Below are 17,560 nucleotides of genomic sequence, written 5' to 3' on the forward strand. Positions count from 1 at the left end.
TTCTCACTTTCTTCTTTAAACTATGAATTTTTCTCACATCTTGGGTTTTTAATAGCAAATTTTTGTGTATTTTATTACCTGTGCATTCTTCCGTATGTTTTGAGACTCGCATTCGCTCATTATGCCAACTAGATGAGACGTCTTCATAAACTATTTCTACATGATTACATGAAGACATGATGCACCATTATTTGTGTATTTCCACACTCAAAAGGGAGTTTTGCAATCCTAATTTAATTAAGAATGTGATTGTGTAAATGGTTCTAAAATACGTTAGGCACTAGTCAGACAACAAGCTGGGGCCTAGCGCCTAAGCGGGGTCTAGGTGGATGCCTAGGCGGATTTAAATAAATTTGTTATATATTATATTAATATAATTAATTATTTTTTTATGTACACAATATGATGGCCTAAGAAAAAAAAAATTATCCAAATAATTCAGATGACATATATATATATATATATTATATAATATATATCTAAACTTTTAAAAGATAAAAGCCCACTTAGTGGGTGGTTGGATAATTAAAATCTATTGACCCGTGCACTACACCTCTCACATTTCCTAAGGTAGAGCCCAAATAAAGTAAAATACCCTTCCTATTAAGTCTATTCGGTTCTTCTTCTTCCTTGGCCCTTCAGAACCACAAAGTGAAATTGCAACTCACGCCGCCACGATTGAAATGTCAAATACCCCTCTCTCTCTCTCTCTCTCTCTCTCTCTCTCTCTCTCTCTCTTTGCATGTACTCTCTATTCCCTCATTTGCTCACGGACGGAAAGCTGCTGAAGCTCGCCAAAAGATCGGAAGTTGCAGATTCAGAGTTGCTGCGAGTTTGAGATTTGCAACTGCCTAGACCGCCTAGCGAGCACCTAGACCGCCACCTACATCATCTCCGCCTTAAGTGAACGTTTTGGTCGAAATCGGATCAGAACTCCGCCGTCTAGCTCCTAGGCCAATTTTTAGAACACTAGTAAATCCTAGTAACAATCTTTATATGATTCTATAATATCTTTTAGATAGTTTGTTGACTATAATGTGTTACTTGAAATGCAAAGATTTTCCCTTCTTTACCACTATAAAGAAACACACAATAGGGTGAGAAATCACATCACATAATCTATCCAGGTCTCTTTTCTCTATGCTTTATGCGCCTTTCTATCTTTCTATAATTCTTCCATTAAATAGGCCTACAACATTTCCATGACAATCACTCTTCGCATGAGGAAAATATATATGTCATTTACATTAAGAAGTCAAACTGAGAAGCTGGTGAAGAACTAGGGTATTTCTATTTCATCAAATAGATTGGTTTTGGTCAATGCAAATTCTTTGAAGCTACACATATCCCATATTTTTTTGAAGCATACTTAAATTAAGAATGAAAATTGTATCTTTAAAGTATCTTTAAAGGAAATGTCAAAAAATCTACACTCGACGATAACAGTAAAAAAAAAAAAAAATCAATATTTTCCTACCTACATGCCAATTCTTATGTGGCATGATGTGAATTGACAACATAGTGGTTGCTTTCAAATTTAACAGCGAATTCAAATCCATTTTAATTGATTAATAAATGGTTTTTTTTATCCTTTTTAAAAAATCTATTTAATACAATTATGAAAAGTAAATAATAGTAATATAGTTTGACATATCAAGTGGAGAACAAAACTTTAAAAAATAATCGAAGTGCTACATAGGCTTTCAAATTTAGATTTTATATTTATAATTTGGTATCTCCTTTAAAGATGCTCTGTCCTTCTCCTTAGTTTCCTTTTATTCCCATGAAGTTTTCAGACATCGCTTCCTTTTTAGACTGATGCTTTCATTCTTGATTTTTACAATTGAATTTTGGATGACTCATTTTGGTATTTCATGGTATTGATTTTATGATGTTTTTGCTTATTTCTTTTTTTAACAATTTTTTTTCCCTAATTTAAAAGGAAAAAATTTCGAAATGTCACATGATTTTGTACCTATTTTTCAATTTGTCATATAAAATAAAATTTTAAGCAATTTGTCTTCCGAAATCATCAATTTGTCATCTTACCCTAACTCCGTTAAGTTTTCCATCCAAAATAAGCATGTGCCTTGCACATGACTTGTGTTAGAGTTATTTTTGTCATTTTAACACCCCACTTCCTTCTATTAAGTTGCATTCGATCCAGGTGTTTAGTTTAGCATATCATGAAATCAAATTTTATATGGGCTATGTAATATGAGAAACGAGTTGAGGTTTGGTGGCAGAAATAAAGTTGTAGATGCATATACGCTGCTCGAACACAACGATTTGCATGAATACTCACAAACACAAAATTTAAGGGTTTTACTAAAGAAAAGTAAATAACTTGTAAAAAGATCTTAAATGATAGAAATAACATTGAACACAAGTCATGTGCGACTTATTTTGGATAGAAAACTTAACGAAGTTAAGATGAGATGACAAATTGATGATTTCAAAAAGTTGATATGGCAAATTGCTTAAAATTTTAGTTTATATGACAAAATAAAAAAGGTGTACAAGTTCATATGACAATACAAAAAATTTTCCAATTTAAAAAGAACTCGCTCTAAGAAAAAAAACCAACTTTCTGAGTGCACGTATCCGATTTAATTGTTTGGCCTTAAGGAAGAAAAGAATCCAGAAAGATATGGTAATCTTGCAAACATGATGTGCACGTTAAGGAAAGAAAAGAACGTACCAAGCTTGTTAGGTAAGTACGTACAAGTATCATGGAAATTAAACTGAAACCCAACATCAAAATAAAGTTTTTCACAAAGAAAATGACCACCCTATTGGATCAAAAATAATAAATAAAAATTGACCGGCTCTATTCCCTATTTGTGACTCAATTAATCTTATCAATTAACCATGAATATAAAATTAATTAGTACCATAAATATAGGGTGGTTATCATCACACACTCCTCTCAAATTTTTACCATCAAATCAAATAAATTGAAAAATATAGTATAACTCTCTTTCCCCCTCTCTCCTCTAACCCCCAAGATTTGTTCAAAATACGAGTTTTTGTTTCTCCGAATCTCTTCCAATGGATCTCCAACAATCTCATCAACCTCAGAAGCTCCAAAATTTCCCCTTTTCATTTCTAATCAGAACAGAACTTCGTTACGCAATCTCTTTCTTCCTTCTCCTAGTTTCTTCCTTGTTTATTCTCAGTCTCGTAACCCCATTCGACTCTCAGTTTCTATCCGATCATTTGAGTTTCTTATCCCAAATCCTACCAAAAAATAATCACAAGTTGCCTCCAGGAACTTGTGATTATTCCTACGGCAGATGGGTCCGCGACAAGACTCATCCGCTTCAGTCCTACACCGAGAACTGCCCGTTTCTGGACCCTGGCTTCAGGTGCAGCCAGAGTGGTCGAAAAGATGAAGGTTATCGGAGATGGCGGTGGCAACCGGCTGGCTGTGATGTTTTGAGGTGAGTTTGTAGTGTAGTTTTCGGAAGGCTTGGTTTTGAATGATACTGCACACTGCCATGCATACATTTTAGGTTAAACCCTTGAAACCATATAACCATTAGGAGTAGAATAGTCCTTAGAACTGAACGTAAAAGTAACTGTACTAGGACATTTTTGTGATTTAACTTTAAAATGTACATTTTTTCGAGTGCGGGTTTCTATTTCATGTGGTAGAGCACTTACTCTCGCACTCGTAACAAAAGTTCGATTTTTGCTCTCTACCCTAAATTAAAGAGTGAAAGATTTTGAGCTGCTATAGTGCACTCATTGGTGTTACGAGATGTACAAGAAGAGCTAATAAAGCAAATGATGTCCTAATCTAGTAGTTTAAGAGATTGATTTCAAAGGTTAATTAGTGCTTAATAGAAATTAGTGATAATTTGATGGACGGAGAAAATCAAGGAACCTAATCAAAGAGATTTTCTTCTTCCTTCCCATGATCTCAGATTTAACGCAAGCGACTTCTTGGAAAGAAGCAGAAACGGACGGATAGTGTTTGCCGGTGACTCCATCGGAAGGAACCAGTGGGAATCCATGCTATGCATGCTTGCAGAAGGGGCGTCCAACAAGTCCAGAATCTATGAAGTGAATGGGAACCCCATAACAAAACACAAGGGTTTTCTGTCGATGCGGTTCCAGGACTACAACCTCACAGTTGAATATTATAGGGCACCCTTCCTTGTGGTTGTAGGACACCCACCCAAAAATTCACCAAACCAGGTCAGGACCACAGTTAAGCTCGATCAATTCCATTGGTACTCCAAACGCTGGGTTGGAGCAGATGTTCTAGTTTTCAGTGCAGGGCACTGGTGGAACGAAGGCAAAACAGCAAAGATGTACAACACTAGCTAGTTCCTTAAACTCGCTCCTGTGTTTCCAGTCTAGATATTTGACATGTTATGTTGTTAGATTATTAATCTTCCACACATCTAAAAAGGGTTGCACCTTATCAGTGATCTAGATTAACAATTTAACAACATAACAAGTGAAACCGTTAATTTACTCATTTTTCGTTATCTCTTCACAACTGGCCGTCTTGTGTTTCAGGGGCTGCTACTTTGAGGAAGACGGCAAAGTGAATTTGACAATGGGAGCGATGGAAGCATTCAGGAGGTCTATACAAACCTGGAAATCTTGGGTGCTCAAGAATTTAGACCCTCGAAGGACTCGGGTTTTCTTCCGAAGCTTCTCTCCGGTGCATTACAGGCAAGTATCAACAGCTTTCTGACTATGAAAACTTCCAATTACATACTTCAAACCAAAAGAATGATAGGCAATTAGTGTAACTTGGTGAGCTTACAACTTGCTGTTCCTTAATAGTTGCTGCCAAACATGGCGTAAAAGTAAGGAATTGATGGTTAATGAATCGATGAGGTTTTAACATGCGAAGTTGCAGGAACGGCACATGGAATGAAGGTTGTGGGTGTGATACCTATTCGGAGCCAGAAACAGACTACAAAAATCTTGCAGCTGACCCAGTGAATAATCTCTACATTTCTGAATCAATCAAACAGTTGGAATATGAAAACTGGAAGGTCCAGTTCTTAAACATCACGTATCTAACAGACCTCAGGAAGGATGGTCACCCCTCAAAGTATCGTGAGCCAGGAACTCCGGCTGATGCTCCACAAGACTGCAGCCACTGGTGCTTACCCGGAGTGCCTGACACATGGAATGAACTTATTTACGCTACTCTACTGGCAAAAGGATTCAGAACCAAGTAAAGAAAATGTTGGCATACCTCAGATGTGAGAATTTATTTACGGACAACTGTACATAATCAGCATTGGCTTCTATTCAGGCTAGTTCCTCCACATTTTCGTTGGAACTGTCTTCACTGCTTTCCATTTCCTTCAGTTTCTCAACCTGCCTCAAGAGATTCAACCTTTCTGGACCATATGTTGATGGTATCTGTCAAAGAAACATTAGCACGTTAACAAACACAAGTTTGGTTCTCATGAAGAGTGAAGGAAATGAAACTCTTGGAACTAAAAGCCACATACCAGAGCTGGTACATATCTCTGAATAGCAGCCAACATTGCTGCATGTCCAACCGCAGTGACCTGCAAGACACAAGTTATCTCTATGTTAAGTTCCAATAGGGTTTAGAAAAAGTGTTTGGCAAAACAGCGAAATTGTTCAATTTTTAATTCAAGGTACAAATTCATTTTTATTTCTTTTCTTGGCTTGAAGATACTTAAAGCCAATTATGAACCCCCTTCCACCATATCAAAGGAACGGCATATACGTTATTCACTTGTAATGGCACAACAATGCAACATAAACAGAATATCTGAAGCACACCTTGTTATATGACCATAAACCCCCTCAAATGATAAACCCACATTAGCTGGATGAAGAACTATGATGAGAATCCTATCATTTTATAAGTTTTTTGGCCAGAATAAAATATACGAGGAAGAATTCTCACTGGAAGAAGCATTAAAACACCGATAGGAACAACTGATGCTAAGTCGGTCAGAGTTCTCTGTAGAACTTTCTTTTCTTTTTCTGTCAGTTCATCTCCAATCAAGACCCTTCTAAGCAACCCCATAGCAGCACCAACGTCAATAGCTAGCAATTGAGTTCCTTGCCACACATCCTGCTCATCAATTTTGAGATGAAACAAAAAAGAAAATTAATGAAAAGGAAATTACGAGCTGTGGAGAAGTCCTCCTATATTAAAAGTAAGAGTCGACATCCTGCTCATAATTTAGTACAAAAAATAATGAAGACGTCCACAGGCCATTAATAGATATCCTATATCCTAATTGGTTCGGTGGCAACTAAAATATGCGGTTAAAGGAGGCGTGGTCCTCATTCTGAATGATTTTCTAGTCAAAGTATTAAACAATTGGAGCAAAACCAACATTGAAGTTCCTTTTCCCCCCTAATTTTCTTGGCCCAAGTGTAGGTCAACAATGTCTAACGAGTTAACAACGGTCACCATTTTTCATACCGTGCTGGCTTGTTTTAGCTTGTCAATCGATTTTTCAATGACATTCTCTTTCTTCTGAACCCGGAGTAGTTGAGCAGCTCCGACATCATCCTCATAGTTAGGAATATCATCAACAGACTTAAGATCCTGATTAAAAAAATCCATAGCAACATAAAAATTTCTTAAACCAGTAAGAGTTCAAATGACAGTCTGAAGTAGGAATTGTTTACTGGTCAATTTCTTTCTTTTTGTTTTCTCCTGAATAATATGGTATCAAGTTGTACGCAGTGTGAGATTTTACCTCCTCATTTTCTGATTGATCAGCACTCCTTTGCACCCGTTTTTCAAGTTCTATCAGCTCATTCTGTAAAAGTTCAAAACGCTGGATCTTATTTGATTCTGGCTCTTCAAATTCAATACTTGAAGCACTCTGCTCAATAAGTTCATTATCCTGTATTAAAGGATGCAAACATTAAGCAACTTGGTTTGAGATATTGCACATTTCCAATTTCCAACAACAAAATAGATACATGCTCCTGAATCAAGTGAGGCAATAGCAACAGGGAACAATCTCATAAATGAGAAAGCCAAAAAGTCAGTTATAAAGGATTCTCGGCACTCACAAGCTAAGCACATGCCTTTATGGGGCTTTTTTTTCATGCCACAGCTATTCTATCTTCCTATTAAGGGACAACAAGACAGACTAGGAAACCACAAGTCAATAATTGAAACCTAACTTCTCAACCGCATTTTTATAAGTACTACAAAAGGAAGGAACACAAAATAATATAACACAGGGCTACTAAGAGAACCAGCTACGAACCCAAAGTATTTATCATGCTAATGCAAAGAAACACTGCTAGTGGCAAATTCAACCTGAGTGTTCTATTAATGACCTTGCCCTAACCGAAAAAAACATGTCGGAGTAACATTAAGTGTTGTTAACTCTTGGTCAAAACAGATCTAAATTTGAGCCAGCTGCATACACAATCTTATTTTAGATACAAAAGTTCCAGTGAAAAGTTAATACATTTGGATATTAGATAGCGCAATACTATGTAAAAGTCAATGAAATCCTTGTGAAGATGGGCCATACAGATTGATCCCCAATCAACTCATGATTGGGCTTTCCAGTTGGACAGCGCATTAAGGAGCTCCACAAACTGCGAGCGTTACTGACAGCTCTAGAAATAATTTTGAAATGAGATGTGCTTATCAGAATACAACCAAAAGGCAAAAAAGAGCTAAGTCATATGGAATAATAAAAGCTTCATAATATGTAAGAACTTAAGCTTCATACCTATTGCCTCCATTTTTTCTACTTTTCCTTTTAAAGAACTGTTGCTGCTTGTTAGTAGAAGACTGGGAGCGATTACCTTCCTGGATGACAAGAACGAAAGTACAACTAATACAAGTCAGAATTCACAAAATCCAATGAGGGTAAAATGTCTCATAAATAAATATACGAGTGAACCTAAGAATGGAGCTTAGCATACGAGAAATCTACAATTATAATGCATGGTCTGAACAGAGCAACTTATAAGATACAGTAGGTAAATTTGAGAGGAAGCCAAACAACATAATCTAAAAATGCAGGAAAGCCCCATCACAATTGGTGGTTTACATCCTTGAGTTATCTCTCAAATACATTCACCTATAACTATAAGATACTTTGTGGCTAATTATTAACGTATATCTTCCATGCCAACATCAAGGAGCCAAGACATCTATCTGTTATAGAAAAAGATGAAGAAAAAAAAAATGTCCAATAATGAACATGTACTTTGACATCTATACGTAGAAAATCTGAATAAATTGAAAAGAAAAAAAAAACGAAAAAACCCTGCAAAGTTCACTAACTATTAATTAATAAATTGGTTGAATGGTGTGTTGGTGATCAAAACATTACAATCATCATATGAACAAAATAAAAAATAAAAAAAAAAAAAAAACACCTGCTGAAGAGAAGCTGCTTTTGCTCGGAAAGATGCCTCCAGAAATTCAGCCTCTTTTTTTAGCTTCCTTATCTTCTCAAGGTCAGAACAAGCAGCTTTTATATGCTCTTTTCCTGAGTTCGAACTTGACACATGTAAATCCTGAAGCAACTTTTCTAGTCTTATCACGGCTTCTTCAACACTCTCCAAGGCCTGACACCAAATGCCAATTCCACAAAACGATCAGAGGCATTCAACAAGTTCCTATGTGGCCCCAGTACTATCCCAAATATTGCCCAACAAAAGGACTGTTAAATAGCTTTCGTTTGAGGTGCTAAGTATTGAAAGGAATGAGTAACCCAAAAGGACCATTTATGCATGAGTAACCCAAAAGGGTATATGGAGAAATAGTGGGGTAAAAACTGACAAAAAATTGCATAATTATACTGCACTTTGCAATGAACACAACATAAAGGGGAATAGGCGCACCTTGTCAAAAGTATCCAATTCTTTCCCAGCTAGTGGATGAGTTCTAGGCCTAGTCCTCTCAGCAATGTTATTGCTATAGCTTTTCATATTTTCATTCCTGCATCGCAGTTTAAAAGGGGGGTGTGTGTGTGTGTTAGAGAGAGAGAGAGAGAGAGAGAGATGATATTGCTATATTCATTAACTTACTTTAATATACCGCGTTCTTCCATACACTCCACCAATTTGTTGTGCCTAACCATTGAAGACAGAAAAAAACCCATTTTTCAAAAAAAATGAAGCCATTTACGGTTCAATCACTATGCACCACATGTTTTGCATACCCTCTAGACAAGAATCTCGCTGCCTTAACATTAGAAGGGTCCTCCAGCCATTTACTGTATTTGATAAAACTCTGCATCCACTGAAAACATACTTCTAAGGCTTGGGGAATTGCTTCATAATTGGGAGGTCCTTCCCATTTACTTTTATGTCCATGTGATTGTTTTGGGGTGCCTGAAATGCCTGGATAAAATGGAAGCCAGTCTAGCTCTTCACAGACTACCTGTGGAATTTACGCATCATTAGATATCGTATTTAAACCACAAAAGAGTATCCACAAGATAGTTATGACAACACATGCTAACCTCTACATACAATTGATAAGAACTTATTGATGAAAGCTGAGGATAGTATAAGATGCTGCCCCCAATCAAGAACCTGCACATATTGAAAATATTAAATCCACAAGGACCACAACCAAACCAAGAAAGCACTTACAAACTTATGTATCATCTGTAAAAAAAACCAGGTATACCTAACAAAGCCTCCAATCGGTTCAGCCAACACATCAAATCCATTTGCCAATAGAAAGGACTGCGTGCTTCTACCCAAGGCAATAAAGAATCCAAATATAGCCAGATCCCTCTCCAATACCTACACTAATTCAGTATTAGCCGACAATTACAGCATCAACATAGTACAGCTTTGCAACCACATATACACAAAGGCTCACAAGCCCCAATATATATAAGTAATCATCTATTATAGATATCATAAAGATAAGGCCTTTCTTCTCACTTTTTCAAAAAGACTTAAGCAATTTCATTATCCAGTTCCTATATTAATTTCGTCCTATTTCGCCACATCTTTATATTTATTCTCCTACTATTTTGACTGGCCAACCTTCATGTCTCTTAAAGGAGCTCCTGAGTGGAGTATCAAGTATGTTCTACATATTCAATGGTTTGACCGTTAAGTCAAATGTTGCACATACCAAGCTCAACACTTATGAAAGAAATATAGTAGGAACGGCAACTTAAAACTCCATGTTCCTCTGTTACAATCTCAGATTTCCTAATTAGACAGTTCTGTCACAAAAATAGCACATACTGGTGAGTAATATACTTTTATGCTGGCTCCATTACAGTTGATATAATATTATAAGGATGATAAGCCTGACATTCATGACTTACACTTATGCATTACACCCCTCTTAACCTGCAAGTCTGTTAGCTTCAAAACAGTTTCTATTGTGAACTTCCAATCAATAAGCAGCCTATGGGAAGGGTTCACAGGCCTAAACATTGTCCCTGAGGTTACCTCAATACTTTCAGATGTTGTTAGTCTTGACCATATTCGCTCTCTATCTATAGCTCGCTGCAGCTGCTTCTGTACCAGATTCACCCAGAAAACAACTTCTTCTGAACCTTGATCAATTTTTACTCTACATGCTGCAGCTCGAGGACCAAAATGAACAAGGAACTCCCTGTGCAGATCTATATCCTTTATAGAAAGATAAGCCTGGTGTATAGGAACAAAATCAACCACCATGTCCATGAATCTACCAGTTATATCTGGGATTGTCGAAAAGAAATGAGGGCAAGAAACTTTTGCTTGCCCAAGTTTTGTAATTGCGGCATTGCATGTCAGTGCAAGCATGAGGAGAGATATGTCACTAGCATTGCTAGACCCCAAGTGTGTTCCCTTGCTAGACCTGGAAGCAGATTGAATGCAGCATTAAATCTACATAATCTTCAGATCCATCTAGAAAAATTAATATACACACTAAACAATAGATGATAACATACAAATTGGTTGCAGCAGTATAGCGTGGGTTGCCTTCAAAATAATTAACAAAGGATGTTACCACCAATGGCACTTGCTCAGAGAAAAACCACTCATAAGCTTCAGGTTGCTTGGCTGATAGTTGATCCCGGATTAAGCTCTCAAGGGAAGCAGATTCTCTTAATAAACTGCATCAATGAACTAATTAAACATATTGAAAATATTAAACCAAATAAAAGGAAATATTAGGGCTAATAAATCTATAAGCGACCAAAAGTTGAAAGAAAGAAAACATCAGTTACATTTGACTTTTGCGTGAATGAAACACATAACTGAAATTTCAAAGTCCTAAGTCTAGTTTTCCAATACTGACAAACAAATCAGAGCATGAATTTTCCACTTTCACGTTGAAAAATTAGTCCACTCAATTTTCGGTTTAAAAACATAAATTTGTTTCGTGTACACAAGCAGTAAACGCCATAAGAAAGTAAGGTGGTTGAAGCTGATATTTAAAACTCACCTAATTACAACTGTCTGTAAAAGAGATCAAAGTATGCCATTTTTATTGAAGTGAGAAACTGTCAAACGTCCTTAGATCAATACAGAGGAAGAGACTCATACTGAAAGCCCAAGTTTAAAAAATACATCCTTATTAGCAGCACTGGCAGGTAAACAGTTTGAATGGACTAGCTAGAAAACTGATAGGACAAGCTTCTAGTCAGTCAACTTCTACACATTAATTTCTGAAATACAAGTAATGTAATACCTCCTTTGGACAAAAACATTTATGTCTCTGTCTCTACCATCCCCTCGAGATGCAATCTCGCTCGCTGCTTGCAATAAGGAATACACTGAAGCCTGAGAAATCAACTCTGGATATTGAGAATTATGAATCGATGCAAAATAATTGGCTAAAAAGGTTCACCAGTAATACCCATCAAATTAGTCCCACAAAAATGACGTTGAAGAAGGTTAAACCAGTTCCATATATAATATAAGGCAAGTAGATTTCATGATATAGAGTAAGATAATGGATAAGCTAATAAGACTCGTATTCCTTGCAGAAACATGAAATACCAGTCTTACTTTACAAATGATTAAACTTCTACTAAATTACTGATTCAACAGGATAAGTGTGAAAGTCATGCTATGCGAGACACAACCTGGAAGTGAAGAACAAGTTCAATAACACTATGAGACTGGCATAAACCAAGTAGGAAGGACTTTTGAGTTTACTCATGCATAATCTCAATTACAAAAAAATTAACAAGTGTTTTCCTTTTCCAAGAATAGTAGTAGCATGCAGCGAATCATAAGATGGTGCATGCATGCTGTGGCCTTAACAAAGACATTCTAAAGTTCATGACAACCTGATAAGATAGTGTTTTGAGCCAGGCGTTTCTGTCTACGCTAAGCCATGCAGTTGAAAACCAAGAAGATGTTGACAATGAACCCTGTTCCTTCATGGCTAACTCAAAAACCCTGGCTGCTTCATGTAAAAATTGGACAAGTCCATCACTAGAATCTTCACCTTGAAATGATTGATTAAGCTTGACTTTTATCTCCTCAACATCCCTACTGGTGCTAGCTTGGGGACTCCCATTGACCGTAACACCATCATCAGCAGATGCAAGTGGAACCAGGCTATCCATTCTTCTAGATTTTAGAGAATGTAGACAGTGTTTCCTATTGCCCTCTGCTCGGAGATTAAGACTGTAACAATTACTGTGCTCTAACACAGAAAATCTTATAAGGCACCTTCTCTTTGAATAAGCCCAGTTACTTAATAGGTGATCCAAATCAACCACTTTGTTGCAGGAATCATGTATTCTAGCTAGTTTAAGCAAATTCCATGGATTTGAGGAGCTGCAAGTACCAAGCACAACAATAAGAAACAAACAAATAAAACATAACAACACTCCAAAGTGTTAGTGCTAGTGCTAACATTTAATAGCAAAACAATACGCACTTCAAGGTTGTCAAGCCAGTACATAAACACACAAAAATCCCAAAACCACATAATCAACTCCAATTTTTGAAAAGTATAAGGATAACATGTGAACCAAAGACCTATGGATGCTCTAGTTAGAATATGCAATTATGAGACAGAGGCTCAGGGAATAAGGGGTAGAGGAATACCTAGACTTGGAAAGAGACTCTAAGAAAAGACATGGAGTACTTGGCGCTAACAAAAGACTTGGCGCAAAATCAAGTGCATAGGTGTTCTAGGATTCATAGAGCCGACCCCACTTACCGCAATAAGGCTTTGTTGTTGTTTATCAGCATAACATAATACAATACAATTTACAGACGATGCAGAACGGTTCCAATTCAAAACTCATCTGCTAGAAGGAATACATTCTCACTTTTTGCAACGACCCAACAAAACGAAATCAAAATTCTTGACTTGTTACATCATCTACTGCTCGGAAGAATTGAACAACTAACATTAAATTGGATTAAATCAAAACAAACCAACATTCAACGACACATCAAATGCTTAACTTCCTACTGCTCAGAAACATTGAACAACTCATTAAATTAGATTAAATCAAAATAAACCAACATTCAACGACATGCCAAATGCTTAACTTCCTACTGCTCAGAAGCATTGAACAACTCACATTAAATTAGATTAAATCAAAATAAACCAACATTCAACGGCATGCCAAATGCTTATCTTCCTACTGCTCAGAAGCATTGAACAACTCACATTAAATTGGATTAAATCAAAACAAACCAACATTTAACGACACATCAAATTCTTATCTTCCAACTGCTCAGAAGCATTGAACAACTCATTAAATTAGATTAAATCAAAATAAACCAACATTCAACGACATGCCAAATGCTTAACTTCCTACTGCTCAGAAGCATTGAAATTTGAACAACTCACATTAAATTAGATTAAATCAAAATAAACCAACATTCAACGACATGCCAAATGCTTATCTTCCTACTGCTCAGAAGCATTGAACAACTCACATTAAATTAGATTAAATCAAAATAAACCAACATTCAACGACATGTCAAATTCTTAACTTCTTCTCTACTTTCAGCTTATCACTACCCAACCATTGATATACCGCAATTCACACAATTAAACAACACAATTCCAGTTCGTAATCGATATCGAAACCTCAGAAACCCTAAAATCCTAGAAATTAAATTTGCCAAAATTAAAATCAGAAGAAAAAAAAATGCCGCGCAAAGAAAATGTGAAGAGAAGTGGAGCACCTTGGAGATAGAAAACCGTTGTGGTACAGTTTAGTGGCCATGTAACAGCTGAGAGATGAAAAATTGGAGGGAAAACTTGTTTGGTTGCCGAGAAAACCACCGCGAAAATGGCGAGAAAGTCAGAGAAAATTATTGGGGGAAGAATGCTTTAGGATTCTCTTCTCAGTTGGGCGGGGGCTGTCTGGGTTGTTTGCGTACACAGAAGAAGAAAAGGTGACGTGGCAAACGGGAATCATCCGCAGACGTGGAGACAGGTGCGATCACATAACAGATTGTTGGCTGGCTCTCAGGATCTCTCCAAATTCTTTTTTTGTTGAAAGCACCTAGTGCAACCATCCTTTGGCCCAATGGGCCTTTACTGGGCCTTCTTATCTAGATGAATAAACATGGGCTTTCGCATTATTGTTTTTTCAACAATTGTCGTTTATGATATGTAAGCTCAAATTGTTTGGGATTCTTTCCAATCTCTACGCATTTTACCGCTCCACCGGAAATACCCTTTGCCCTTATCGTACTCCACCTTGGTAGTTTCGACAGCCTATCCAAGGTTGAGCCTTGGGATCTAATGGCGGACTGAAAAAGCCACTTACAGACACTTTACACCCAATCATTTCAGATAACGCTTGCATCCTCTGTATTATCACGATTGTTGGCACTGAGTTAGCCGATGTTTATTCCCCAGATACCGTCATTGCTTCTTATCCACAAAAAGAAGTTTACGACTCGTAGACCTTCTAACTCTGCGCGGCATTGCTCTGTCAAGATTTCTCCTATTGCAAAAAATTCCCCACTGCTACCTCCCGTAGGAGTATAGGCCGTGTCTCAGTCCTAGTATGGCTGATCATCCTCTCGGACCAGCTACTGATCATCACATCGGTAACCTCACCAACTAGCTAATCAGACGCGAGCCCCTCCTCGGGTAGATTCCTTATTTTGCTTCTCAACCTATGGGGTATTAGCAGCTATCTTCAACTTTTGTTGCCCACCCAAGGACATGTCTTATGCGTTACTCACCCATCCAATTTTATAAGAAATGTTATAGGTGCCAACTCACACCTTTTTTGTCAGTGGTTGGGACAGAGGTTTTGATTAAAACTGTTGCGGCTGCTCTACCTATATATACCATGTCATGTTTTCAATTGCCTATCCAATTGGCAAAAGAAATTGAACAAGTTATTGCAAGATTTTGGTGGAGGGATCAAAGGACAAAAAAGGGTATGCATTGGATGACTTGGAACAAAGTCGCAAAAAAAAAGGTATTTGGTGGTCTTGGGTTTAAGGAGATTATTGATTTTAATTTAGCTATGCTAGCTAAGGTAGGGTGGCAGCTCATCTGTAATCCAAATTCAAGTTTGGCTAGAGTACTTCAAGCTAAATACTACCATTCTTCATCATTTATGGATGCATTAATGGGGAGAGGTACATCTTGGGGTTGGAAAAGGATTTTACAGGGAAGGAAAATTTTGAAGGTGGGTGTACGATGGCGGGTGGGGGATGGAAGGTGTATTCAAATTGTAAAGGACTTGTGGTTGCCTATACCAAAGACTTTTCGAACTCACGTCATGAGGAGATGCCTACTCTTGTTGCCGATTTAGTGGATATGGGGGGTAAGTGGAAGCGAGAGGTGATTGAGTTATGTTTTAGTGAAGATGAAGCTTGGACAATTTTAAGTATGCCACTTAGTCGGTTTGGATATCTGGATCGATTGGTGTGGCATTATACAAGAAATAGAGTATATTCGGTGAAGGCTGGGTATATGGTGGTGCAAGAAATGAATAAGAAAGGTGAGCTCAGACGGAAATGTGTGGGTCAGTCTAGTATGGTTGATAATAGGGATGTGGTTTGGAGGGACATTTCGAGATTGAAGGTTCCACCAAAATTATGTCTTTTTATTTGGAAGGGGTGTAAGAACATTTTGGCAGTGCATATAAACTTACAGCGGCGGGGGATTCGTTTGGAGAATACTTGTCCTTTTTGTGAAAATGAGGTGGCAACACAAGTACATATTTTCTTTCGATGCCCATTTGCCCGTGCTTTTTGGTTTGGTTCCCCGCTTCAATTAGATGTAGCTACGGTGGCAGGGGATATTTTTTGGAATGTTAGAAGTGGTTATGTGCAAAATATGGTAAGGAGGGGGAGGCTTGTGAACTGATGCGATGGGTGGTTGTTGGTCTATGGAGGATATGGAAATGTCGTAACAGCTTGGTGTTTGAGAAGGTTGCAATAGAACCCCTTGTCGCTATACAATTACTTAAACAACAATGGGAGAAGTTGGTGATACGTGACGAAGCACAGGTGCAGCAATCTCCCCGTGGGCAGCAAGTGAGAAGAGAGGGCTCTCACGGGTGGATCAAGCCACCTTTTGGAACTCTTAAAATTAATTGTGATGGTGCTTGGTGTAGTCAGACGGGTATAGGTGGTGTTGGGTGGGTGGCTAGGGATTTTGTCAGCATTTTCAATGGTGTTGGTGGTATTGGATAAATTCCTTGTGTCTCAAGTATTATGGTGGAAGTGAAAGCAATGCGGGCGGCTTTGGTGGCTTGTGTGGAGAAAAGCTTTACCTCTATACAATTAGAGACTGACTCCCAGGTTCTTATTGATATGATTCATGGCTGTATACAACCGGAGGCGGTTTTGGATGGTATCTTGTGGGATATAAGTATTTTAAAGCAACAATTTTAAGCTATTGAGTTTTTATATGCTCCTCATGCTTGTAATGAGGCTGCACATATGGTGGCATCTTATGTCGTGCGTATGGGGGGTAGTCATTCTTAGGATGGTTTTGAACCAGAGTGGTTGTTTAACACTTTGACATCTGATGTAAACATTTTGATTCGTATTTAATATTAATCCAACTTTTGGCAAAAAAAAAAAAAAAAAAAAAAAACTCACATCTCGAGTTTTTAAATCCTAACTGTTGTGACATTATTGCATTTAGTTGTGTTTTTTAATTAAAGCAACTTAGTTGTTGTATCATATCCAATAATTAACCAAAATCAAATATGAGATATTTGACTAATATACACAGCTTCCATTGTAACATCCCACATCGCCTAAGGAAGTGGATCATTTAAGCCTTATATGTATATTCTCATCTTTAACTAGCACGAGGTCTTTTGGGAGCTCACTGGCTTCGGGTTCCATCGGAACTCCGAAATTAAGCGAGTTCGTGCGAGAACAATCCCAGGATGGGTGACCCACTGGGCAGTTCTCGTGCGAGTTCCCAGAAACAAAACCATGAGGGCGTGATTGGGGCCTAAAGCGGACAATATCAAACTACGGTGGAGTCGAGCCCGTGATGTGGTGGGGGCCCAGGTCGAGGTGTGACAATTTGGTATCAGAGCCTAACCCTGGCTGTGGTGTGCCGACGAGGACGTCGGGCCCTTAAGGGGGGTGGATTGTAACATCCCCACATTGCCCAGAGGAGTGTATCCTT

At 37.8% G+C, this 17,560-nt stretch overlaps 2 protein-coding genes across 3 annotated transcripts; one reads left to right on the forward strand and one right to left on the reverse strand.

Annotated features, from left to right (window-relative positions):
* The first annotated feature begins 2,847 nt into the window (after positions 1-2,847).
* Positions 2,848-5,207, forward strand: LOC103961721 (protein trichome birefringence-like 8). Its single transcript, XM_009374310.2, has 4 exons — positions 2,848-3,443; positions 3,930-4,319; positions 4,531-4,689; positions 4,880-5,207. Exons 1-4 carry the CDS (start codon positions 3,052-3,054, stop codon positions 5,205-5,207), a joined length of 1,269 nt encoding a protein of 422 aa, XP_009372585.1. The 5' UTR covers positions 2,848-3,051.
* On the reverse strand, positions 4,733-14,517 carry LOC103961683. Of its 2 annotated transcripts, none has more exons than XM_009374260.3 (19): positions 14,125-14,517; positions 12,258-12,753; positions 11,654-11,745; positions 10,911-11,075; positions 10,423-10,816; positions 9,638-9,756; positions 9,468-9,540; positions 9,165-9,385; positions 9,031-9,075; positions 8,845-8,941; positions 8,377-8,568; positions 7,722-7,801; positions 7,518-7,605; positions 6,723-6,872; positions 6,443-6,568; positions 5,915-6,085; positions 5,487-5,546; positions 5,225-5,394; positions 4,733-5,145 (listed from the first exon to the last, which is right to left on the reverse strand). In XM_009374260.3, exons 1-18 carry the CDS (start codon positions 14,163-14,165, stop codon positions 5,281-5,283), a joined length of 2,724 nt encoding a protein of 907 aa, XP_009372535.2. In that variant the 5' UTR covers positions 14,166-14,517; the 3' UTR covers positions 4,733-5,145; positions 5,225-5,280. The 2 variants fall into 2 exon arrangements, with proteins under 2 accessions (XP_009372535.2, XP_048424093.1); XM_048568136.1 differs by lacking the exon at positions 14,125-14,517 and adding an exon at positions 13,142-13,283.
* Between the last annotated feature and the right edge of the window lie 3,043 nt (positions 14,518-17,560).

Source organism: the organism of the source record quoted next, unplaced genomic scaffold (genome assembly GCF_019419815.1).
Source record: "Pyrus x bretschneideri cultivar Hongxiangsu unplaced genomic scaffold, Pyrus_bretschneideri_v1 Contig47, whole genome shotgun sequence".
In the NCBI taxonomy this organism is placed as follows: Eukaryota; Viridiplantae; Streptophyta; class Magnoliopsida; order Rosales; family Rosaceae; genus Pyrus; species Pyrus x bretschneideri.